Source organism: Neopelma chrysocephalum, unplaced genomic scaffold (genome assembly GCF_003984885.1).
Source record: "Neopelma chrysocephalum unplaced genomic scaffold, ASM398488v2 Primary Assembly neopelma1_24, whole genome shotgun sequence".
NCBI lineage: Eukaryota > Metazoa > Chordata > Aves > Passeriformes > Pipridae > Neopelma > Neopelma chrysocephalum.
This window is the reverse complement of record NW_020897693.1, coordinates 31,815,074-31,841,297: the sequence shown is the minus strand read 5'-3', so window position 1 is coordinate 31,841,297 and position 26,224 is coordinate 31,815,074. Positions and strand designations below refer to the sequence as shown.

Here is a 26,224-nt window from a genome sequence, read left to right as displayed (position 1 = left end):
GATTTCAAGCACATCAACAGCTAAGAGGTTCTTAACAGTGCTTACATCTGATTTATAAACAGCCCAGAATAAAGCTTCACGATATGTTTTTTAAATATTGTAAAAACAATCAATCAATCTATACATACAAACTCTCAAAATTCAAAAGAAAAAAGTGCAAGTCAAAGGTCTTTAAGAGCTTTAGGCCTTCTGAAAACTTAAAAATATTTTCCTTTAGCATTTGGTATATCAGCAATTCCAACAAGCCTGAAAATCAAAAAGCAAAACGACATAAAAGATATCCACTACCACAGATCATTTATTTATATACTAAGTTAAAAAATGCAAATATTTTATTACAAAAAGTTTATCAAACAACTGTATACATACAGTTCATATTGTTAAAAGCCAACATATCAATCGATACTTTATGTACATTTGATTAATGTCATACAATCGTAGAAAAGCATCACTCAGCAGAAACTGATTTGGCATTTGGAAAGTAGTTACCACCCTGCACTAGAAGAGACAATTAATTTACATGTTACAATAAAAATTCTCATTTGCTGTGATCATTTAAAGCAAATGGATGCTTTCTTTCTCCAAGAAGAATCATCGTAAGTGGAGACTAAAGTGCACATAACCAACGCATTAATAATTCTTCAACAATCCCATCTATCATTCTAGATGCTCGAAGCCCATCACAGTAACATCAAGGATTTAGGACTTTTCTCTGTGGCTTAAAGACATTAAATGAAATTCAGCTCCCTAAGCTGCATGAAATACTTCTGGTGTACAATAAGATGAAATGGGGTACAGAAATTTGGAAAATAGTGTTTGGTGAAAAAAAGTCAGTGTAAATTCTCCCAAATATATGATTTCTGGGGAAATATTTTCCTTTTGAAAAAAAAATTAATTGTATTTCATAGAATCATAGAATTTCATACAACTGTGGACCAAACATGCAGACCATGCAACAGCATTTACATAACCATCCTCACAGTTGTTCTTTGTGGGCTACACATAACATAGGTTGGAGCAACACTGTCTACCTTATGCATAAATTTTCCTGGCAATCAAGAAAAAAAAAACACCAATGATTTGTTACTATAGAATAGGGTCCAACACTAGAAAAGTGCTCTTCAAAAAACATAGCTTAAAATATTGGCTTTGTCTCATTACAAGCAATACAGTAAACCTTACAAAATATAACACAGTCAGTACTAGCAGAATTGTTGAGGACAATAGTTTTAATAAATCAGTCCACTTTGGATAAAAGAATGCTTGTGCATGTTACAATCTATTCAAAAGCAACAGCTGAGCAGGCTAAATTTACATCCACAAGACACAGTCACTGAAAACAAAATGAGTTGCTGGTAATTATTGTTATCATTTTTTGCACACCAACTGGTCACTAATGGAAAAAAATCCAGATTTTTTTTTCATTTTACAAATATGAGAAGTTATGAAGCGTTATATTTGAAGAGAATACTTCGTACCTTATGCACCTTAGGACCCAATCCAGAGGCAAAATGTCTGTCAACATGATTCACCCTCCCCTCAGGTTTCTGAAGGCCGTTCATATGAAGTTTACATACAGCACAACCAATACACATTAGATACTGCTGTAAATGTATAAGGAATACAAAACACTATTAAATACAACTTTCACCCCATGGCACATCAAGCATGGCAATACCACTTGTTTCATATCCAGTTAGCAGTTAAGTCAGTTGTGGTTATGCTTTATTGAATATTTTCCTTTCTGTAGTTGAGAAATATACAGCTTGGACTTGCTTCCATCCGGTCTTTTAAACCAAACTTCATCATGGTTAATTGTTGTAATTATGGCACTAGAGAAAATGAGGGAAGGAAGGTCAGGGGAAGAAAACCAAGAAGAATTTAGAAACCTTATAAGCTAAAAATAATCTCAAAACTTCAGCTGTATTTCTATACAGTAAATGAAATTATCCATTAGCTGTATATGCTAGGCCCAAAAGATACTGACTCCACTTAAAGCATAGTTTCAACAGAATTCTTTGACAATTGCATGTGTCTTTAGTGAAGTTAGTTAATGTTTCAGCAATCCATTTCTTTTATTTTCTTATGAGAAAATCCTTAACGTATACAAATATTTTAAAAGAACAATAGTCACACATAGAAAAAACAACATTAAACTATCCACGGTAAAAAAAAACATACCTGAAATTACATTGAATATTAAGTATTTGGAAAAAAGTTAAACAGCCTGAAGCCATGATTTAAAGCACAAAATGTATTTAACTGTTAATCATTATACCAAGACCATAAGAAATAAAGTCAAAGCCGATTTAGTGAACCACTGTTACACAAGCCCTGCTTTTATGCTCCTTGTGGTAACCTTTAATACAAAGAGTGAGCAAAACTTCCTCCCCTAGGAGAAAAATAATTTCAAGTAGATTGATGGGGGGGGGGGAAAGCAAAAACACAGAGATTAAAACAGTTAATAGAATAAAGTGCATACTGAGTGCGACAAAACTCCCACTAGGAAACTCTTCAACCTTAGAAGTTGCCTGTTAAGCATCAGCTTTTGGCTTTTGTCAGATACTGGATGCTAATATCTTTATTAGGCCCAGTACAACTGCTATGTTCTGCTAAATTAATTCAGAACTTTTAAAATTTCAGACAGTATAGTTTACTAAAATATCTTCCTGTTTCAGCCCTGAACGAACACCAAAATGACCAAACAACCAAAATTTGTTCCCCTTCACCATACACAGGGAAGAAAAAAAATAGTCAGTTTTACAGGAAACTACTGCTATATGAAATTAAAGTCAATTTTCCTAGGTGGAGGTGCATATTTAATCAACACTGGGCTTAGACTGATTTGCCCCATTCAGTAAAAGGTAAAATATACATTTGATTTTAAATACACTCACACTTCTAGAATTTACAAATGTTATCCATGCAGAGAAAATACATTTATACATCTTAAACATTCAATCGAATTTGCACTGTAATATTTAGTCTGTTCCCAGGCAGAACCTTTGTTAAGAGAAGGAAATATCGTAAAAAAGTTCCAACGCTCTTCTTTCAGAGCACTGATCAACTGAAAACAAAGCTTATCTTCAACAGTATAAAGTGTTTTTCCATAATTAATTATTTTGGGGTGCGCCAACAGATCGAATTCTCAAACCAAGATTCCCAAGATACTAAAAAAAAAAATTACTCAAAGGTTATTCAGAAACTAGTAAGAGCTTAAATTTTTTGTGAGATCCTAACCTGACAAACCTTCAGTGAATTCCAACCTTTACTAGCACCTCTCACCAGTCCAGCACTCAACCTTATTTGCTAATGCCTGTCTTCCAAGGTGAACTACTAAATGTTAATGAGCTGGCAGTATTTCCAAATAGGCCTTATTCTTTGATACCATCATCCTAGCTATTGCATAACATCAATGTACAGAGCTGCATAAACTAAATAATCTTTACCTTGTAGGACATTCATCTTTCTTATCAATGCATATCGTCTGTCCTCGTCCGTACCACTCTCCATCGTAGTACAGTCTTCCTTCTTCAGATCTAGCACTATGTAGATGCTTTTCTAATTTGACAGGTGCTAAAATGATTAATAAAAGTAATTTAATATTGACTTCACAGAAATCAGTAGGATGTTTAAATACACTTTCATCAAATGATTTACACAGAATACACAATTTTTTCCAAATGTAGCCTGTTTCTTAATAATTGCATGAAAATTGGAAGCAAGGTACCTTTTTATTTTCAGTCAGATAAAAGTTATATTTTTGTTTTCAAATAGAAGCTATGACCTGCTTGCCTTCTATCCCTTTTCCTCCTTATTCACCATCTCCAAATATTTGATCTTACCTAGCATTAACATGCTTCTCATCTCAGTGCCAAATATGAGTTCCTTTCCCATGGCTCTACTTTTTTGGGGTTGTAGTTTGCAGTGAAGGTGAGAATCCTTTAGAACACATCCATAAGGTCCAGATGCTCTCAGTTTTCTGCCTCATTTTGTGCAAACACTAGCATATCTTGCTAATATTAGGTGGTGTAAACCACTTTCAGAAGTTTCAATTTTTGTTGATAATTTCTAGAATTTGTGTTAACAGAAACAACAGGAATCAAGCTAATGGTATCAGCATCTGAGAGAGGGGAAAGACAAAAGCCACACCTTCCAGCTACCTCACCCCATCCTCCATCAGTATACCAGGGCTAAAATAAATACAATCTGCCTAGATGCAGTTTGCACCATTGCAGACAGCAAGTTCTGTCTTGTGAAACCAGACAATGTTTACTTACGTTCTGGCTTTACTCTGTGTGGCCCCAGTGTAGCCATTGCCTTGAAACACAAAAGAAAATGAAGTCAATCAGCAAGCAGTCTTTTTTTCTGAACTGCCAGCTTTAACTGTGAAGTTACATGCAGTGTAGCTCAGGATGCTTGCTTTTACATGCAAAAACCACAATGAGAAGAAATGTAAAAAAAAGTGTGTTCAATAGTGATTTAGTAACTACATAAAAAAGCATTTTGAGGGTGAAAAAACCACCTTCTTTGGTAAGTTTTGATTCCAAATAACTCTGAAGGTTTTCTAATTAAATCCTCAAAATTGATGTTATGTAATTGTCAAAAATAATTACAAAAATTACATTAACTCATTCTGAAAAACAAAATGCTATATGAAGAATCTACTCTTTTGATTTATACGTTATTAGCTCAGAAATTTCCCTTCATACAAACTCCAGATGGCACGTAGTACTAGAGTAGGATTAAAAAAAGAAGCACTCAAGAGTTTTTTAGTGTTCATTTAGTTTTTTGTTTTCTGGCGTTTTTTTTAATTATTTCCAGAAAATTCATGTAAAACTACAGAAAAGAACTCAAGGGAAAGATATGTTGTGTCTTTTCCTCTGATGCGATAAAAAGAGAAAAGTCAGACAAGTTCACACAGAAAGGTCACATTTTACTTCTTGTTTAGGAAATCTGTACAAGAAAACAGGATGGAAACAAAATGGGAGACATTTCCCACTAAGTTTTTGAATCCACCTAAGTAGTTTGCTATTCCAGAAGTTGGGAAGCATAAGGGTACTAGGGGAAGCTTTCTGACTGCAAGTGCAAGGCAAGGATAGCATTTCATTACATTAAGTTCCTTCAACAGTCCTACAAAGATCTGAAAAAGGTATTATGCAGCAAATATATCAATTCGTCTAACAAATTTCTCTTCCTGTAAACCAGGATTCTCTTGTACTCTGGGAAAAACACAGCTTTTCACTTTATATAAAAAAAGTATAAGGAGAGGTCAAAGTATAGAAATCTTCATAGAATAAAAAAAATTTACTATGTAAAAACATACCATATGATATACACTTTAAAATACCTTCATTTAAAGAAGAAGTCTAATCCTATCAGACTATCCTATCGTAGTTTCTACCCAAGTGTGCTAGCCTATGAGAAAGCAGATTCACTCAATACAGGCTTTAGGCTCACTTTTTCATGGAAAATTATGGACTCCCCATTTTAGAGATAACCTCTTACACCACTTTATTGGATTCCTCTGAATTACTTGGGTAGAATCAGAAAAAGTAACAATAACATAGCTTGAACTGAAAAGATTAGCTGACTACTGAAAAAATAAAAATCTATTTTGTGTTTTGATTGTGTAAGAAACACAGTTTCATATTTTCAAGTAGCAAAAGGACTAGATGCAAACCCAAACTAAACCCATAGCCACTGGCATTCATCCTTTCATCTTACCTTCCTTATTGTTGTCCAGTCTTCAAGTATATCAAGGTCTTGTAACATATAAACTATATATGGGCGTAGAAAAGTTAGGGAAAACTCTTTTAAACAGAAACAATAAAATTACTCAAATGTTTGTAGAAATATATTAATATCTCTGTTCTTCCAATCTTTCACACAAAGAATACCTACATGAAGTAAAAGCTCACACAAACACACCATCTTTCAATTATGCAACCTAGAAGTAAACTTTAAAAATTATTAAAAGAGGTAAGTAATAGAATGCAGACATTCAGACTACTGGAGTTCAATATGAGGATTAGATAAACAACTGAGATACAACCATTTCATTCCTGGCAGTTGCAAAAAATCATTCTTATTTGCAATAATTCAAGTTACAATTAAAATTCCCTGCAATTTCAAGGTACCACTGCAAATCAGCACCTACACTAGTATTAGCTTTAATAAAATAATTATTTTTACAGCATTCTGCATCATATATCTTTGAGAGAAAAGCATAGTCAGCACCAAATGTAAGAATAACAAATATTCAAAAAACAGGAAGTAGAAAGGCAAAAGCCCCTTCCTTAACCTATCAGCTGCAAAGTAAAAAGTGTGTATTAGAACAATACATGAACTTCAAAACAACATTCTGTATAGCACAGCTCTTCCTTTACAACAGTCTTCACTTTTTACTTTGTTTCTCCCCATTTCATCTCTGAAAAACAAGCTTAGAGAAAAGGTGCTACGGATGTTTAAAAAATAAATTTCCTAAAATGGAATATGCAAGCTTAAAATTCCATTTGCTTTACACAGGTCTGTACAAACTGACAAATTCACAACTATTTAAAAACTATAACCAAAACCATCAAATTAATTTACTTCATAACTGAAAGAATTTTCAGCTTTATGAACTGCCTGAAACTGCTGGGATTTTAGACCTAATACTATGTTAGTATTTTCGTTTTGGAATATATGCCAAAATGGCAAGATAGCTCATAATTCACAGAATCCAATGCTATTTATGTGGACATCCTGAAGACAGTGATGACTGAGAGCCAAAGAAAATACACTTTCACACAACCTGGAACCAAAACTGCTAAAGGAATTAAGAAACTAATGAAACCACTTGTAACTGTTGATTAATACCACTTGGCTTTTTAGCACTAGTTAAAAAATCTCTCTACTAAACTAAATTTGTGACACAACCTAATGGAAGAACAGCCATAATTAGGACAAATCATCCATCTGGGATGTGCTCCAGTAAATCAACCATGCTGAAGGAGAGTGTCCCAGTGATGACACATTTTTCAGAAACTTCTTCCTTCCCACCTTCTCTTAACATTACAAAACTTTGTGAAAGGAGCAGGATTTTTTGCAGCAACTTAACAATAAAAAAATGTCAATACTTAGGAGTTGGTCTATTTTAGATAGTCTCCATGATTCTGGACATGAGTCAACTGTGTGTGCTTGCAGCCCAGACAGCCAACTGTATCCTGGGTTCCACCAAAAGCGAAGTGGCCAGCAGCTCAAGGGAGGGCATTTTCCCCTTCTACTCCGCTCTTGCGAGACCCCAGTTGGAGTGCTGCATGCAGCTCTGGAGTCCTCAGCACAAGAAAGATGTGGACTTGTTGCAGCAAGTTCAGAAGAGGCTGTGAAGATGACTAGGCAGCTGGAGCACCTCTCTTGTGAGGATAGACAGGGAGTTGGGATTTTTCAAACTGGAAAAGAGAAGGCTCTAGGGAGACCTCATTGCAACCTTCCAAGTACCTAGAAGGGGCTTATAAAAACGAGGGAGAGTAACTTTTTACATTGGCAGATAGTGATAGGACTAGGGGAACAGTTTTAAACTAAACAAGTAGAGATTTAGGTTAGATGTTAGGAAGAAATTCTTTACTCATAGGGTAGTGAGGCACTACAACAGGTTGCCCAGAGAAATTGTGGATGCCCCATCTCTGAAAGTGTTCAAGGTTAGGCTGGGGCTTTAAATAACCTGGACTAGTGGAAAGTGTCCCTGCCTAAGTCCCTTTCAACTCAAACCATTCTACAATATGATTCTATGACTCTGGCAACTTTCTAAGAGTCCACATCTCTGTCCTATAAAAATGTTAGGCAGGGACTATGAGTAGAGAGAACACTCAGTTTCTAAAGACATCTCCTTCTTTCTCTGAAGAAGGATGATACTGTCTCTTAGGTGTTAAAAGTTAAAAAGTTTCAGCTGCAGTGCAAGCTGTCAGCAGCACAAAGCCATCAATGCAAAATTCTTAAATACTATACTCACGCTACAGGAACTCAAACCCCAAAGACACCCTCCCTGTCAATCATCTCAATTCTTTGAATTTTAAACACTTAATCAAAGAGGGTTCTAAAGTCTATGGAGTTGTTAAGTACATTGTGGTAAAGATGTTCCAGTAGGAGAAGCAAAGCTACATCTTATTCAAGTCAGGTTATACTTTGCAAATATAATCCCTAACTTGCTTTTGCCTCGTAGTTCTATTTTTTTAAGATTTAGAAAAATCAATTTTTAGAAACATTCTTTACATAAAACTAGTAGTTAGATAAGAAAATCTTAATTTCAATTTTCATAATGGAATGCGTCAACACAGTTTTTCTAATCTAAGTAACATCTGCCCTGCAAAAATCAGTTTTGATAATGCATTATCACTTCAACTTGTTACTAATGACATGTAATAAAACTAGCTATAAAACTGCAAACACTACTAGAAAGAATAATGATTTCAGTAAAAGGATATCTGATACAACAACAGGTTTCTTCTTATCTGGACTAAACGGATCCTTCCTTTTCTTCCTAGACTGGAGCTCATCATTCCATAATTCTGAAAAGATATAATAAGAACATGCTATGAATCAGAAACATTTACATGTTTAACTCTTTTTACAGCAGAAAACATTGTCCAAAAATTAAAAATAACACATTTTCTGGTGAGATGCTGTGTCTGAACAGCATGAAGCTGTTAAATGATTGTGCAGGCATAAATTAATATTCTCAAAACACTCAAGGGATGCTGACAATTTCTAAACCAAAATTTGATTTAAGTTTAAATTCAACCCCCTGCCCAAAGTCTACAGCTGGATAGCATCTTAATGGATAACCTGAAACTCACCAGATATACTTTGTGTACAGTCAATTAATCAGTAGCCACCAGAAGATCAAAAAAAACCAAACAAAAAACCCAAACTCTGAATTTCCATCCACCTGAGGTAATGTCAATGCTATGTCTGTCCTCTTCAAGTCTTCTAATCTTCTCTTCTAGTTCACTTTGTACAGTATCATACAAGAGAAGCTTCTCACTCTAAAAAAGCAAAATTACACATTTTTTACATCACTTAAGTTCTATCATCTAAATATATATGACAATTTAAAGCATCAGCATTAAGAGGTAGCATCAGAAGGTAGAAGTAGCTTCAGGGGAAAATTTTTCAGAGGCCATAAAGCATATGACATCTCCCTGTATCCACTTTCTTAGTGTGAGATCCTATCTCATTAAAAACAGCACACTCACTTAGCATAAGTGAAAATATAGTTATATATTTATCAAATATCAGTACCAAGAATAATTAACTATATAAGAGCATGCAGCTAGCTCTCCAGAATAACTGTTTGCATTATGACAAAGTATTTTCCTTCTGAATAGCAAAGATTTATTCACAGTGAGTAACAGTAAAGTAGTGATCTCTATGCCACCTTTCATTACAAAATCACAAAAGCTAATGTTTTCTTGGAAAGCTTTTTATTAAGCTGCCTCCTATATTAACAAGTCTGCAGTCATTTATAGAGAATTCTCATCTATGCCCACAGTATCTATAATTGTTGATTTTCATAGATCTAAAAATTACCTTCCCACGGCAGAATTTTCAGCACATGACATAATCTAGATAGCTGTGAAAGCAGAATTGTCTACCTTAAAGCTGTGAGAAACATTTCTAAAGCACTACTTTAGAATAAAGTTAGCTCGTTGGTCCATCTAAAAGGCCCTTTCTGATCCAATTAGATTAATCTATTGCCTGCCATGTTAGGTGTATCATTAGCACTTTGTATCTAAAAAGACAAACAAACTCATACTCTGATACGAACTTTCTACAGCATCTTGTGTGATCTACACCCTCTTCCACTTCAAATGTTTCAGAATGAGAAAATCAACTTTGTGGCAAACTGCTCTCATTATAATCCACCCCACAGGACCGATATACTAAAATGACACAGCATCTATATAGATCAGTTACTCATTTAAAGGTAGCATCAAAAAAACCACTAAATTCTCTAAAACAGTAACTTGGAATTAAGCTGAGTTCCAAGCCTCCAGGAAATAAGGTAGTAAGACTTTACTGCTCTTTCATAAGCTTGCACCGTTTCAAAAGTGAATGAGTAGGAAATACAGCTGTTAGATTTTAACATTCGTTTTCACCAAGCAGTGCCTTTAACAGCTCTGGAAAACAGAGAGCTTGGACTTACTGAAAAAACAGTGTAAGCAGCACAGGTTACTGCATCTAGCTATTTGCTACCATGTCTCTGTTAGAAGCTGCAGTTCCCTACAGCCAAATGAGCAGATGTCTGTATCTCAACACAGCACAGCATACCAACAGAAATTCACCTTTATTAATGCTCAAGATGGTATGCTGGAGCAAAGCAAAACAAATGAGCAATAGACAAAACCAAAGAACCCTGCTCTACTAAATGACTGCCATGTTTATCATTCCCTTCAAGTTAAAAAGTATTCAAACTGGAAAGACCTCTTTTCATATATTTTTCAATGCCTAATTATAAAAAAAACATTTCCAAGGGGAATTTAAATATATACCCGAAGTGCCAAATGAGTGCTACTTGTTCTGAGATGATTTTAAAAATCCATTTTAAAATTAAACAGCCTTTGTGTTTAGACGTCTTCTGCTTCAAGTACTTGATGACAAATAAGGTGTGAAAAGCTATTACAGGCATCAGATGCATTCTTGCTGAACAGTTATATTCTAGTGGAACATATATTCTATAAGGAGCATTGTTGACTTAAGAGCTTTTCCCCAGGAGACCCTTATTGGTTGGCGAATATTTGAATTCTTAAGGTTTCATGGTAGACATAATAGGAAAACAAGGGACAAGGACCACCTTAAAGAGGAATAATACACAGCCAAAAAAATCATTCAATCACAGATTAAAGTCTTACAGGATTCTGTTCAACCTCAGGAGTATTCACAGGAGCAAAGAGAGTCAGTAATGAGTAGTCCTTCATTATACCTAATTCTTTCCCAAGGCATCAAGAAAAATTAAAAGCTTTTTAAAACTACACATGCACATTCTTGCTTTACTGGTATAGTAGGAACGACAGACTTCAGGAATACCATGAACCACTCAGAAGAAAACACCTTTAAGCAACTCTAAGGGGGGCTGAGGAGTACTATGATGAAAATCTCAGGATCTAAGCACCTATGTACAGCATTGGACATACATGTTCTTGGGTGCTTATACTACAGTATCCAGTATTTAGATGCTTAAAATGGAATGTTTATGTTCAAGGAGAGCAATATATTTTTCTTGTAACTGCTTTTGAAATGACAGTTCTATCAGTAGTTGTCCAAGGCATCTTAAAAAGACTTTTTTGCTTTTGTTATTAAAATGTAAGGTGTTTTTTTGCTAAAATTATGTCAGATATTTTAGTTACTTTCTTGGTAATCTTTTTATAACACAGGTAAAAAAATCATGTGGGAATCTATTAATAAGAACCTGATGATGAAAAATAAGACGACTTAGCTATACATATGCAAAGTCAAACTTATAAAAAGCTCTTCAACATTTTCATTAATGACTTGGACACAGGATTCAAAGGAATACTAAGTAAGTTGGCCAATGAAAGTAAATTGGGAGAAACTGTTGGCTCCCTCGAAGGCAGGGAGGCCCTGCAGAGAGACCTCAACAAATTAGAGAACTGGGCAATCACCAACCATATGAAGTTCAACAAGGGAAAGTGCCGGATTCTGCACCTGGGACGGGGCAACCCTGGTTGCGTGTATAGACCAGGGAACAAGAGACTGGAGAGTAGTGCTGCAGAGAGAGACCTGGGGGTCCTGGTTGATGGCAAGTTGAATATGAGTCAGCAGTGCCCTGGCAGCCAGGAGGGCCAACCGTGTCCTGGGGGGCATCAGGCAAAGTATTGCCAGCCAGTCGAGGGAGGGGTTGTCCTGCTCTGCTCTGCACTGGGATGGCCTCACCTTGAGTATTGTGTGCAGTTTTGGGCACCATAATATAAGAAAGATATTAAGCTACTGGAGAGCGCCCAAAGGAGGGCAATGAAGATGGTGAAGGGTTGTGTGAGGAGTGGCTGAGGTCACTTGGTCTGTTCAGCCTGCAGGAGACTGAGGGGAGACCTCATCACAGTCTACAACTTCCTCATGAGAGAAAGAGGAGGGGCAGGCACTGATCTCTTCTCTGTGGTGATCAGTGATAGAACCTGAGGGAATGGCCTGAAGTTGTGCCAGGGGAGGTTAGGTCAGATATTAAAAGAGATTCTTCACCCAGAGGGTGGTTGGGCAGTGGAACAGGCTTCCTAGAGAAGTGGTCACAGGACCAAGCCTGACAGAGCTCAAGAAGCGTTTGGACAATGATCTCAGGCACATAGTGTGATTTCTGGGGTGTCCTGTGCAGAGTCAGGAGGGTCCCCATCCAACTCAGCATATTCTGTGATTCTAATTTTTAGATGCTTTGAATAACCTCTTACCTGGACTTAAATATCACACGGCAATTGCATTCAAATAGCAAATAACTGCAATAATAAAAACACACACTGAACCTGAAAAGCATGACAGACAGTAAAGTTAGATGAGGTTAGCTATCAATGTGAAATAGCTGGCACAACCTCACAGTGCTGTCGAGAGGCTTGAATTTCACATTCGTACTTGTTCTTCACAGATTCCAGACAAAGCTCTCTATAGATACCTGTAATCACACAAATTATAGCAATATTACTTTCTTTAGCAACTATCCAATTTCAGAATTCCCTTTTAAGATGGCCTGCAAATCCCCAAAAATGCACATAGTGGAAAATACAGATATATAATATTAGGCACTTACAGTGCCCAGCTTTTTTAAAGAGTAAAAATAAGAACAAGTAAATCCTTAATTCTGAAGATGTGAGAAAAAATAAATTCTATTTTAACTCCTTCCCCTCTCAGTCAACAAATTACACCAGTGGTCATGCTAACTTTACAAAATAGGTCTATTTCCTATATCTGATCAAGTTATCTTGGATATCATCAGTTTTCGAAATCAAATACTAAGTGGCCTCTTCTATTTTCTAATTAGAGTTTAAAATAATGTCTTAGGGTTTTAAGATAGCTAGAAAACAGATTGAAAGAAAAAGGCTTTCCAAATTAATATTTGGAAATTAATTAAATTAAGTAATATAATTTAATTAAGTAAATTAATAGGCTAAATAAATTAAACAAATTAACATTATAATATTACTTTATAATGCATGATCTTAATAAATTAAATTAATTAACAAGACTGTTCCATTCTTAGAAATAGTCACTTTGTGATACAAAGCATACCGCTTCTAAGTATTAGGAGCATTTCTTACACATTTCTGAAAATATGTCCACTAAACAGACAGCTGAAAAAAATCTGAGGTATCTGAAACGTAAGTATCTGGTAAGCAGAGACAGAATTTGATGTAATATATTCAATGCATTCAACACAAAATACTTAAACGGTTTCAGATTAGAAACTTGAGGAGTTAAGTTTGCACACACACTGGTGGTGTCTCAAGACAACTTCCAAAACCAACTTCCCTTAGAATTCAACTGACAATAAATGAACATACCACAAGAGGAACAACACTACTACCAGCAATTCCTCTGAAAAATAAACCTCCAAGTATTATGGCAATCATCTTTCTGCTGTGAAGTCATTTTTGATCTAGAATTCAAAATGTTCTTTTCTTACATTGCTATGTTAGGCTGGATTTTTTTTATATTTATGGCTGACTGGCATATCTAGGTCACTGCTTATTTGCCTGAAAATGAACAACACAATTATGAACATTTCTATTGTATTTCTGACTTGCTGAAATAGTCAAGATCCATATTTTGTTCAAATAGTGCCTTAGAGAGCAGCGAAACACAAGTTTTTTTTTTTACCACAGATGCAATTATATTCAAAGTTCAGCTAAACATAGTTTAGTTTGGGGATTTTTCACCTTTTTCTCCCCTCTCTCAGGTAACAGTCAAGGCTCTCAAATAGTAAGAGCAAATAAGCCTATTTTGCAGTTTCTTGCTTTCTCCAGAATAATTTTATCAAATTCATTTAGTTGGGGACAAAAAGTTAAAAAAACCCTGTTTTCTATTCTCAGCCTCAAGGAAACTGCAGTTTTTATGCTGGGCTTTTTTTACATTGGAACATGGACCTTCAGTGCTGCTGAAGACCAATAAGGAGAACATGTAAAATGCATATCCATACCCACCTACATGAAAGCACAGATGGACAATCACATTCAAAATTGAAAATCAAAAGCCTGGATTATGGTTGCTTTTATATCAAACCTTCTGCAAGTTCACCCACAATCCTTCTGCAAAGCCAAAGTAGGCTACTTAGGACTAGTCACGTAAATTTGGGTTAAGAACTTAAAACCCAGAAATTCTGGGTCAGCAGCTGAGGAAAAGCATTACAGAAAACAGCTGGAGGGAGAGAAATGCAATTGATCAAAAGATTTCAAATTCTCAAAGTTAAAAGTACCAATAAGACATACTGAGCAGCACTGAAACAGTATTATGAAAAGTATAAGAAGGCTTGCCATTTTCAGCTGCACGATGTTTCTGCTAAGTTTCTTAGAAAAGACAGTGGTATATCTTCTCTGGCTAGAGAGATCATGACTTTTGGCTCTCTGACAGCCTGTATTACGTAACCCTTAGACAGTGGAATTACTCCTAAAGGAGTCAAGCTGTAACATGAAACAAATTTACAGCAGGGAAGTACAGAACTTTGTCCTTCTATAATACCACTATTCCATATGATTATATACGGTTGCATACTGGAAGAAGATCAAAGTTCTTGCCTTCTTCTTCTATGAGCATAAAAGCCTATTTAAACATTAGTTTTAATAATTAAAATTCAGCTTAGATCAAAGCTGTCAAGGACAGGGTTTTTCTTCTTCCCTAGATGGAACAGGAAGATGGGAGCAGAGAAGCAGAAGAGACATAGACTAGAAGAGCGGGAAAAACCATGATCATCTAAGACGATCTGGCAAGCATTTCACGAGACAGAACCTACATATCTCTTCAACGGTGACCACTGTGTAGACTTGATCCCAAATCTTCTGACTAATAAAAATTATTAGTTTTCAACTCAGTAATTTTGTACTTACTACCCAAAGACAGGCAGCTAGTAAATGAAACATAAAAAAGCCATATTTTTATTTTGATGTTATCAGGCAACTTATGCAAAGAGGTAAGCAACTTACTCATTTTTACTTGGAAACTACTTTACATTTAAAATCATGCCACAGTATTTCTAACTTTAAAACACACTCCTTTAAAGAAAAGAGAAGATTGGCCTTAAATTGCATAGGAAGTTCATACTTTAAAACAGCAATACTCATTTTACATGCCTACCTGCCACCTTGGTTCGGATTTGCATATTTTCTTGTAAAGCTGCCAGTGGTTCTAAATATTCAGGTGCTTTTCCAGCTATGACCTCTTGTAGTTTTGCATCCACTTGGCTTAATCTTTCTTTGTAAAGTCTTAAAAAAATAGAAATGAAAATATGTATTTTATTTAAAAGTATGTTTGCATATGTATTTTATTTAAAAGAAAACACAAGGTGAAAGAAATATTTTTAACATAGCTATTCTTTTGTCATTCCTTTGTTAATGCTATAGAACACTGAAGCAAAGTGAAGATTTTTTAGCATTTGAATTTTTCAAGACATATTTTCTTTTTGAAATATTCTATTCATGTCTATTAAGCCTTTGTGGAAAGCAAGTGTAAACAATCAGATGTGCATGTATCTCCATCTCTAAGGAAGAAGAAAAAAAACTGCATGTCTGTTTATAGGACTGAGACGCAGTAGGATATGAATCAACATGGAAGAGGATGCGTAAAGCTGTCCTCTACTATACATTACAGTGAATTGGCTTATGTCGTGAGAGAGAAAGACAGGCATTTTGTGGATAGAAACAACCATTCACTTTTGTGCTCACATATCTGCTCCCATGCTACCATAAAACAAGGAAAAAGCGATGCAGGCTCTTATTGAAGTAACACTCATTTCATCTCCTGTGAAAATCCACATATTGCATACTATCACAAATATCACAGTATGATTTCTAACTGACATCTTCCATTCCTGCCAAAAGGAAGCGTATTTAAAGCATTTTTATTCTACCTGAAATTCAGTCCTCCTATAAAAGCTGATATTTACTGGCAGACAATGAAGCAACCTACTTGCACTTTTTTTAGAATTTAATGTAATATCAATTACAAACATTTCAATCTCAATACAGCCCCACCTACTGTAACTGATAAATATAATGTTCAATGTTAGAATCATCAATATAACTGACTTCTCCTTATCTCATTTTTTACCTTGCACCGCACAAACAAAAGCTGTAAAATTAAAGTAAACGTGTACAAACTCTCTAAGTGTTAAGAACACATCAGATGTTATCTGTTTACACAGATACAACAGATATCCTTGGGCCAAGGATGCTGCTTTTTTACTTATTTAAAGTGCACAAGTTAAGTAATTAGAAAAAATAAGTTTATGTATACTAATACACCAAGACCCCCTTGAGAAATAACTGCCTGTTCATCTGCCACCAGCTTGCTCATCATCTTGCTTTGACTATTGCTAGGTTAGGTACACATGCTTGAACTACAGAGTTGGCATCAGTGATCACTCTGCTACCTCTTACCTGCAGCCTGTTAAGAGTATGATACACGCAATCTGTCCTGCAGTCAACTGACACAGCCTGCAGCTAATCAAACCCCAGTTTGCTGGGCTCAATCCCTGATGAGCATGCTATGCACGTGGTGGTTAACAGAGAGCTACAGCAGAATGATTTAGCAAGAACATAAGCCTGGATGCAGAGTGCACCAGGTCAGTCACCAACATTTGACTACACAGCACCAAGTGCCAGCTACATGAGAGCAAGCACTTATAGACTGGGTGCACTTGGTACCATGCAGCAGTTGATGGACTAAAACTATTTATCCAGTACTTTCAAACAGTGATTTGCCCAGAATGGATAAATGCTACCAACCACTGCAAATTCTACTTATAGCATCCAAATGCAGTTTACCCGGAAAGGATGAGGAGGCAGACCCGGTCATTACATCATCTCTGTTGCTGGTTGTGACTAAAAATCCCATTGTTTATCTATCTTTTTCTTCTTTCCCAACTTCATCATCTCCCTACTCACAGCTGCTTCTCCCTATAATCCTTCTTCCATCATTCTAATGGTCCTTTTCTATTATTCCCACCATCATTGTTCTTCTAGCCCATATAAATACCTCTATCTCTCAACTAGCCAATGTGTCTATGCAATGCCTTCTTCCATATACCATAGCTTTACCACTTCTCAAACACCTAAACCCCTCAAAATACTTGTTTCCTTCCTCTGAAGACCACCCTCTTTCATATTCACTCCTTAAAGGTTTGTTTCCACAAACTGTTTTCAGTCATCCAAGCTGTTGAACAGATGGAAGAGTAGGGCTGACCTCAAAAGCTAACAGTTTTCCAAATGCCAAACCAGTCAGTATTGGCTTAAGTACTCATCAGCTGGTTCCATTTCCCAGGTTTCTTCATGCACAGCCAACTAAATAGCAGTACAAACAATCTTCCCTAGACACTGCAGCAAGGAATTTCTTGTTAGGCAATTCTTTCCAGACCCTATTATTTCCAGACCTCACAGTGTCCTGTTACACAAAGCAAGTTGTATGTCTCAGTTCTGTAGTAGAAAGAAATATCTCACAACATAAACACGCATCTAAAGCATGACAACTGACTAGGTTTTCAATTAAAGGATATGCCCATGAATAGACCGGGTCTTGTTAAAGTTTCACTTGCCAGGTACCTTAAGTTAGTTGCCAAATTACCACCAATTTAAACTGGAACAGATGCATCTAGCTTGTCTGGGCACATGTAAAAACAAATTTAACTTTACATACGTTGCTGGAGCTTGTCCAAAGAAGGACAATGAAGATGGTGAAGGGTCTGGAGCACAAGTCCTGTGAGCAGCAGCTGAGGGAGATGGGGTTGTTTAGCCTGGAGAAAAGGCAGCTGTTGGGAAACGTTATTGCTTTCTACAGCTACCTGAAAGCAGGTTGTAGTGAGGTGGGCGTCAGCCTGTTCTCCCAGGTAACAAGAGACAGGACTAGAGGAAATAGTCCCAAGCTGCACCAGGGGAGGCTTAAACTGGATATTAGAAAAAATTTCTTCACTGAAAGGGTGATCAAGCATTGGAACAGGTTGCCTAGGGAACTGGTGGAAACACTGTCTCTGAAAGTGTTCAGAAAAATGTGTAGATATAGTGCTTAGAGACACGGTTTCGTGGTGGACCTGGCACTGTTAGGTCAGTAGTTGGACTCTATGATTTCAGAGGTCTCTTCCAACTTTAATGATTCTATGATGCAAATATCTGGCTGTAATACAAATGACAATCACTTTTGAATAACTGTGGCTATTAATTTCATCTCTTCTACTTAGCAGGTTTTTACTGTTTATGTAGGTATTATGGCAAACTACAGAGAGGTAACAGTATTTTCATTTTATTTAGTACTGGTATCTGGTTTGCAGTAACCAAAAGAAATTTTCATTGGTACCAACTACAAAAACTACTGCACTATCCTGTAAAAAAAACCCAAAACCCAAATCTAATTTCTTACTCAGCAAAAACAGTACTTAAGTCTGTCCCACATACATAAAACAATAAGACATTGAGTAAATAAATAAATAAATTCCCCTAAAATCACAATTCCTTAGTTCTACTAAGGAGTTTGATGCAATAGACCCACACCAGCCCTTCACAACAAAAACATTTCAAAACTATCCCCACAGAAAAAGAAAAAAAGAAAATATAAATACATAAAATTATTCTAAAGCAACTGCCTGTAAATAATTTCAGAACTCCCAATCCTTATTCTCTTCCAAAAGTAGCATTCACATACATGAAAAAAACATCAGCTGCACACAATATTTTCATGGAATGGATTGCCAAATGATGCACTTAAAACATTAAAATACTTACTGATCTTTAAGGTCTGTAAATTGCTTTTCGAGATTGGACATTTCATCTAAACACTCCATTCTTCTTCTTTCACAGTCCTCATCATCCATTTCTAAGAATAAAAACAATAATTTTGAACAATGTAATATATAACCAAATAAACTGGATATTTTATTTCTAGTGAATATGAAGAAAGCCTGAATTATAGCCATGAGCAGTTTATCCCCTTATATTATTATTCTCATAGAGCAGAATATGAGAAATCAGTTGTCATATAAGCTACAAAGTAAGAAACTTAGACCTAATTTTACAATAAACCCCATAAACAGTAATTGTTTTTTCTCAAAACAGGAAACAACAGCACTGTAAGACCTCAAGAGGTTAAATTTCATGACTGATAATACAAAGTGTACATAAGAATGAATGAAACAGAAAAACTAAACATTGTATATCATACCAGATGAAAGACACCATTAAGCACAAGAAATTATTAGCCACCACTGAAAATTCGAGTGTATCCTGAGTCAGTATAAACAAAAACCATCCCTGGAATGCAAGCAACATTACATTTGTCATATAAAATTCAAGGTCTGTTTTATTACAATTCTTTAAAGAAAAAATAACACGTGGTTTTGAAACAGGTTTCATCCTGTGCAATTTGAAGAGATCTTTGAAGTTGAAATATAATTGTAAAAATATCTGTAGTTCATTGTAATGACCATTTGAAATGGTTGCATTTCTTAAGAAATATTTCTTAACCTGAAAAGTCTAGAACTTTGCAGAAACTTGACTTTATATGATTTTATGCAGCAAGAGTAATTAACATTAAACTCTTTCAATGGTTTTTGATTTAATTTATATTCCTGATTTTTTTTTAATTTAGCTTGGGAAGATAAAGTATAATAAATACCAACTTTTTTGCCAAAAATTTTGCCACTCCGTTGAGACATCTGATGTTACTAAACATCAGTCATCTCCACTGCCATTTCTTAGACTAGAAAGTTGATAAACTAAGATACAAAATTCTTGACTATTTCCCACCCTTCCCAGAAGAAAAAAAAAAGGGTTTGTTAAGCCATACTAAAAATCAGATATGTGAAACTGCTTTATAGCAGCTGTATCTGCAGGAATTAGCTCCCAACAGTTACAGTACAACTGACCTGCTGAGGAATGCTGAGGAAGCATTCAGAAGGGATGGCCATGCAGTCAGGAACTGGGGCTGAAGTGGTGCAAACAGGCCAGGTGTTTAAGAGAAGGCGCTGTCCTAAGGAGGCCATATCTACATAAGCATTTACTCTGGCAAAAATATCTTACCTCCTGACAGAAAGGCAAAGTGGAATCCCAAAACCAGTAGCCAGGACTCACTCCTCTGGACCACAAACAACTCTAAACTTTTTGTTTCTTCCTCACATTTTTCCAATAAACATGTTTAACTTCTTTATGCTGTTTCCTACACCAACTACAGAATGCCTGCATGCAAGTCCTCGTTTTCATTGTTTTGCAAAAGAGTATGGCAATTTGTAAAGGTGATGAGGTGAAAGGAGTAGCTTCAGGGCCACTGCTACTTGGAAGGATCTGATTAACTCAGATGTCTACTCAGACCTCTCAATGTATGACGATTTCTGCACTTAACTGGTTTCTGAAATCATCACAAGCTTTTAGGACTAAAAACTACACTAGCCCTTTCTACCTGGATATGAAAACCAGCAGGCAGCAGAGTATACCAATGTGTATTACAATGGCATCTCTGACTCCAAGTTAAAGACCTAGTGCGGTCTGCCATACTACAGTTAGTACAATCAAAAAAGTGCGTATAAAGCTTTAAAACAAAATATAACCTGAAGTATTTGGAAGCAGAGCAAGAAAATTTAAAGACAGAACTTAAATACATTGAATGGGGAGGGTAGAGGAAGAACGTGTCAGGCTGTTAAGAGATACTACTTTATATCAAATATTGTTTTGAAAAATAAGGCAGAACCAGAATCCCAGAATAAGGCTGGAAATTAGATTAAAGAACAAAGTTTTATTTGGCTGTCCAATGCAATACTCAAGCAAAATTGCTTCGTCAACTTTCGGCTTGATCAGATTTAAGGAATGTGGCAATCGTATTACTCAAAGAGTTGTCTAAAGCATTTATGTGCTATAAAAATAAAGCTTCTTTAAAATTTGAAGGCACCTCCCTGTGAAACGGAACAGCAACAAGCACTGGGATACGAGTAGTGTTCCCACTTTATTCTCAAACATGCATTTCAGATGTGTACTGCTAAGCCCTTTGTTCTAGGTATGTTTTAGCAAGGAATTCACTCAGAAGCTTTTCTTAAGTTAATATGAATTTTATTGTTTGTATATGTTTAAGGACTACAAAGCAAAGAAAACTATTAGAACTGTAACCCTAGCTGAGGATCAGTGCACACCCACTGTTGGAGGGGAAGGGGACTGCATTTTACATTTTAAACTTGTGTTGCAAGGAAACTGTTATGCATTGGCATCTGAGGGCACAGCTGACTCTCTTGTAGATATTGAAATAACACATAACTCTCCAGTTTCCCCTCAGCTGACTTTCTATCTAGAAGTCTACATTCTACCTATCATTCATACTGAATGTCAATTTACATGCTAATTCACATTCACTCTTAAATTGTTTCATCTTTATTCTGCCTCCAGTAAGATTCATAAAATGATGAAGATTTTTAGAGTCCTGAAATATCTTTATTGGATATAATTTATGAAATTTCTTCCCCACGGCCTTTAAGAACATACTGACTAAGGAATATGCAGTGCTGAGAAAGTAAAAGGTTTTAGGACCAAATCTCACAGCTTTCCAGTTGAAAATTTACAACACTGGAGGCGGGATTGCTCATTTCATATTAAAACATTTGCTGATAGGCCCATCCTGTCTCAACACCTCAGATTTCCCACACACTTTCATACTGCACTAAGTATTTAGGGAACTTTTAAACACTTTCAAAATCACAGTCACTTTTTTCCTACTGTGTTCAAGCAGTCCAGCACGGTAATTAGGGCAGCCTGGTTTAAAGACAAAACCCCCCACATAGTACTTAAAATGTAACAGCACCTAAAATAGCTTTTTTTAATAAGCCTTGGCCTACATAAAGTGCTTAAAAAATGGTCAAATTCTCCTCTAGGATGGTAATCATAACTTGTGGCTTTTTTAATTCATCTCTAATATGCTATTCTAAATCCCAGTTAATAAAAAACCTTTACTAAATACATAATGTCAAAAGGAACAGGATAGTACAACTCATGCTTCTTTTAACAGCACCTTTTGTATTGTCAGGCATCTACTGGAGGGAAAAAAAAAAGGCTGAATGCAAGTAAAGCAGAAGACAAATTCAACAAAAAAAAAACATTACTAATTTCAATTAAGACTTGTTTCTTGTGGTGCTAATTATCTTATGTCCGTAGGAGCAACGTGCTGCCGTGGAGTATGATCATATTTGTCAAGACAAGGAGACAAGCATGTAATTTCCTGTAATCATCACATTTAAAGTGCTCCCTTAAAAGCATTTCTCTGTGGAATGCAATAGAAATTATCTGGAGAGCTTCTTATGTTGTTTTAAAGAAACACTCACAGAACTACATTCACTAAAACACAATTACTCCTTCCTAATCCCAGAAGAAAGCAAGATAAGGACAAAACAACAGAAATATTTGCCTTCAATAAAAATCAGCCAAAGTATCTTAGAGGACATGTAAACTTCAAAGTTTTCATTAGAAATACCAAACAACAGAACTACAAAGAGGAAACCAGGCAAATTTTGAAAAAGAGCTAACTTCAAAGCTGAAACTAACAGAGCCAATTCTCTCACTACAGCCAGGAAGCTGGGAGAGAAAAAGCTAAGTTTACAAATGTTATACCAAACTCTCCCATAGAAAATTACATTTTCTTAGACATAAAGATTAGCTAGAATAAGAGATAAAGAAAGGGCATTCCCAGATAGCATCTAGCTACAATACAAACTGGAAGGCTAAGATGGGCAAAGTAAGTAGTGGGTTTTGTTGCAGTGCTGCTCCTGGACCTCATCAAGGAGACCTTAACAACTCTGTGCCTCACCCACCTACTGCCCAATATGCTTGGATATTCCTCCTTTATCCTCTCTCTGCCTTCTCCTGAAAGATGTGACAAACTTCATGTATCAGAACTTCTTGAAAAGCTATCTCCATGAATTTCTTATCCAAAGTACAGTATTCCCTTTTGAGTTCATGTACAATTCTGATAATAACAGAACTGAAGCAAAATTTCATAAGTCACATCTGAAAGGAAAGGAGAAGGTTGCTGTGCAAACAGCACAGCATCAGGTATGCTTTGCCAACAGATCACTTCCAGTTGCTTGCCCTGGTACCCAGAAGTGAACTCAAGTTCACTTTTATTCCAGCATAACTACCAGCACACACAAATGCTGCCTAGTTTAGGTTTCACCAAAACAATCCAAGACCATTTGAGCACATTTTTCTGGCCCTGTTTTTCAACAGAATCATTTTGAGAGAACGGGGGTAAGGAAAAACTGATCAGCCTTCCCCAGCAGCAGACCTGTAATTGCATCAGCGGAGGTTTAGGTTGGATATTAGGAAAAGTTCTTCACCCACAGGGTACCTGGGCACTGGAACAGGCTTCCGGGGGAAGTAAGTAGTCACTGCACCAAGCCTGACAGAGTTCAAGAAGCATGTGGACAATGCTCTCAGGCACACGGTGTGATTCTTAGGGCTGTCGTGTGCAGGGCCAGGAGTTAGACTCAATGATTCTTCTGAGCCCCTTCCAATTCAGGATATTCTAAGGTTTTAATTCAGAGATAAGGGGCTTCAGCACTATCTACTCAGAACTACTTATTCTCTTTTCTTATTTGGTCAAATCAGTAGCTCATACAGACAGAAATAAAATCACTACATTATACTAATTTTACTGACTTTTTCAAGCCCATATCTGGATATGGTTCACAGTTCACTCAGTGAAGACATCTCCTGTGTAGCATTGCGTTAGACAAGATGCAAGATCTTCCTCCGATTAGAGAACAGCCCAGAACTAAAAATCACCTGCTCCAGACTAAACACATGCAAATCATTAGTCCCAAATTCACAAAACATGTAGGCACCCAGTTAACTGATTTTAGTTGGATATATTTACATATTTTCACAAAATTGCCACTTATGCCTTCTGCTGCTAATGAGCTGCAGTCTATGTAGCCACTGGTTTACACAGTCTCCAGTGCCTCCCATTTAGATATCAGACTCTTCACTGAGATGCTTTCACTAGCTACCTTTTCAATGAGTTATTTTTCTGACACCTTAGCATACAAAGGCCAAACAAGCAAGAAAGGGCAAACAAGCAAGGAAGGCACAGAGTACCTGGAGGAGTGGGTAAGGATGAGAGGCAGGACAGTAGCAGTCAGCATTTTGATCCAGGTGGACAGCACAGACCAGCAACCTAACTTGTAAAATGGGGTTCTAGCAGCAATACTTGCCAGCTCAAAGACATGGGAGTATGGGGAAGAAGAAGGGGACAAAGGAAAAAAATTAATAGGAAGCTCTGTATAAACCATGGGCAGATTATCTGGATCTGTGAATTAACTAAGGCCTCTACTGGGGGATCAGCTCTGGTGCAGAGTGAGAATTAACTCAGATCAAGGTCTAAGGGAACGACTATACCCTCTCCCAGTACTGCAGCCACACTTTCTCAGCACTGGAAGAGTCTTCATTCTGCTTCTGCAGAGTGAGCTTGGCTGTGTCTGTACCACACCTGTGGGGCCTCAGCACCTTGCTAGCCCATGCACAGGCAGATGAGGACAAGCTCCATCAGTCCACACAGCACCACCATATCAGGGCTTTCCCTGAACTGCATCAGTCAGTGTGAATATAAAAGCCTTAGAATTTAACTTTCAAGATCTCCCAGATCATTCAACACCAAAAATTAAGAAATAACTGTACACTGAAGACTTTAGCACACAAATAAATCAATCACAAGACTAACAGATGTAAAAATATAATTTCACAGCTGCCTAATTTATCTGGTTCATGGCATCCCACTTCTTCCAGCACTCAGGCCACAAGTCGATATGCTAGTATAGGCATGGGACAGGATCCCAGCCGACCACTCTAAATCACTTAAGCTGCCAGAAACACATGTCAGGACCAGGACTGGCCCTGACCCACGTCCATGTCAGGACTTCTCACAATTCACTAACTCTGGCCATCTTCCTTTCCATCCACAGTCTTCCATTTCAGCACTAGTCCAATAAGGCACCATAAACTTTTACTGGGAATCACCTGGAAAGATGTGTTAAGATCAAAGACAGAAAGAAGCAATTACAAGGAAAGTTTGAACAGATCATAACCTTTCTATAACACACTGTAAAATGAGCGTAGAAAAAGTAATTTTTTAAAGCTAGATTTCACCTACTAACGTAATTCCAAATCTATAGTCCAGAAGGAAGCTATGGAAAAAGGAAAGGACCTTCAACAGAGCAGAGATTGAAATGATTAGCAAAGGAGGCCAATGGTATTGCCAAGGGCTTCCAATATCCCCTCAAAGACATGTCTCAAAACATCTAATTGAAATTCACGGGTTTGCATACGAAGAAATACATACGTATATACACGTACACAGATGTGTGCGTGCATGCACACGTATGTACACGTGTATATGTATGTATGCATGTATGCGTGCCAAGCCCTTAAGTGCAGACCCCAGCGAGGACCCCGCTCAGCGGGCACGCTCCCAAGCCCAGCAGGGTACAGCCCACAGCACTTCCACGGAGCGGGGCAGCGCACTCCGGCCCCAGGCCGGGTGCTAGCTGGCTCCAGAGCCGGTGGCTCGGGGCAAAGCGGGGCTCCGTGCCCCTGCGCCCCGCCACGTTACAGCGTCCCGGCCGGCGCGGCGGCCCGAGGAGGAGCCGCGGCGCCGAAGCTAGGGCTGGGCCGGGCCGGAGGGGCGGGGTCACGGCGGGGGTGGGCACCGGCAGCCACCGGAGCCGGGGAACAGGACCGGTGTGTCCCTGGGGCAGAGCTGGGCGCTAGGGGAACCGCAGCGGTACCCCTTCAGCGGCCGCGGTACCTGAGCTATCCCCCTCTTCGGAGACTGACGAGCTCTCGGTCTCCTCCTCCTCCGAGCTGCTGCCCTCGTTCTCTCCGTAGTCCACCTCCATCTCATCGTGATTATTCTCCTTCTTCTCCCGGGAATGGACCGGCATCGTCACCGCCGCTGCTGCAGACCCCGCGCCCGCCCTTCCCGCCGCCGCTCCGCCACCGCCACCGGCCGCTCCGCC

General features: G+C 37.4%; 1 protein-coding gene across 1 annotated transcript; it reads right to left on the bottom strand.

Annotated features, from left to right (window-relative positions):
• Positions 1-271: 271 nt before the first annotated feature.
• On the bottom strand, positions 272-26,224 carry BRMS1L (BRMS1 like transcriptional repressor). Its single transcript, XM_027670936.1, has 10 exons — positions 26,014-26,224; positions 18,966-19,056; positions 15,331-15,458; positions 12,579-12,658; positions 8,930-9,026; positions 8,466-8,549; positions 5,728-5,792; positions 4,281-4,320; positions 3,450-3,576; positions 272-1,832 (listed from the first exon to the last, which is right to left on the bottom strand). Exons 1-10 carry the CDS (start codon positions 26,147-26,149, stop codon positions 1,709-1,711), a joined length of 972 nt encoding a protein of 323 aa, XP_027526737.1. The 5' UTR covers positions 26,150-26,224; the 3' UTR covers positions 272-1,708.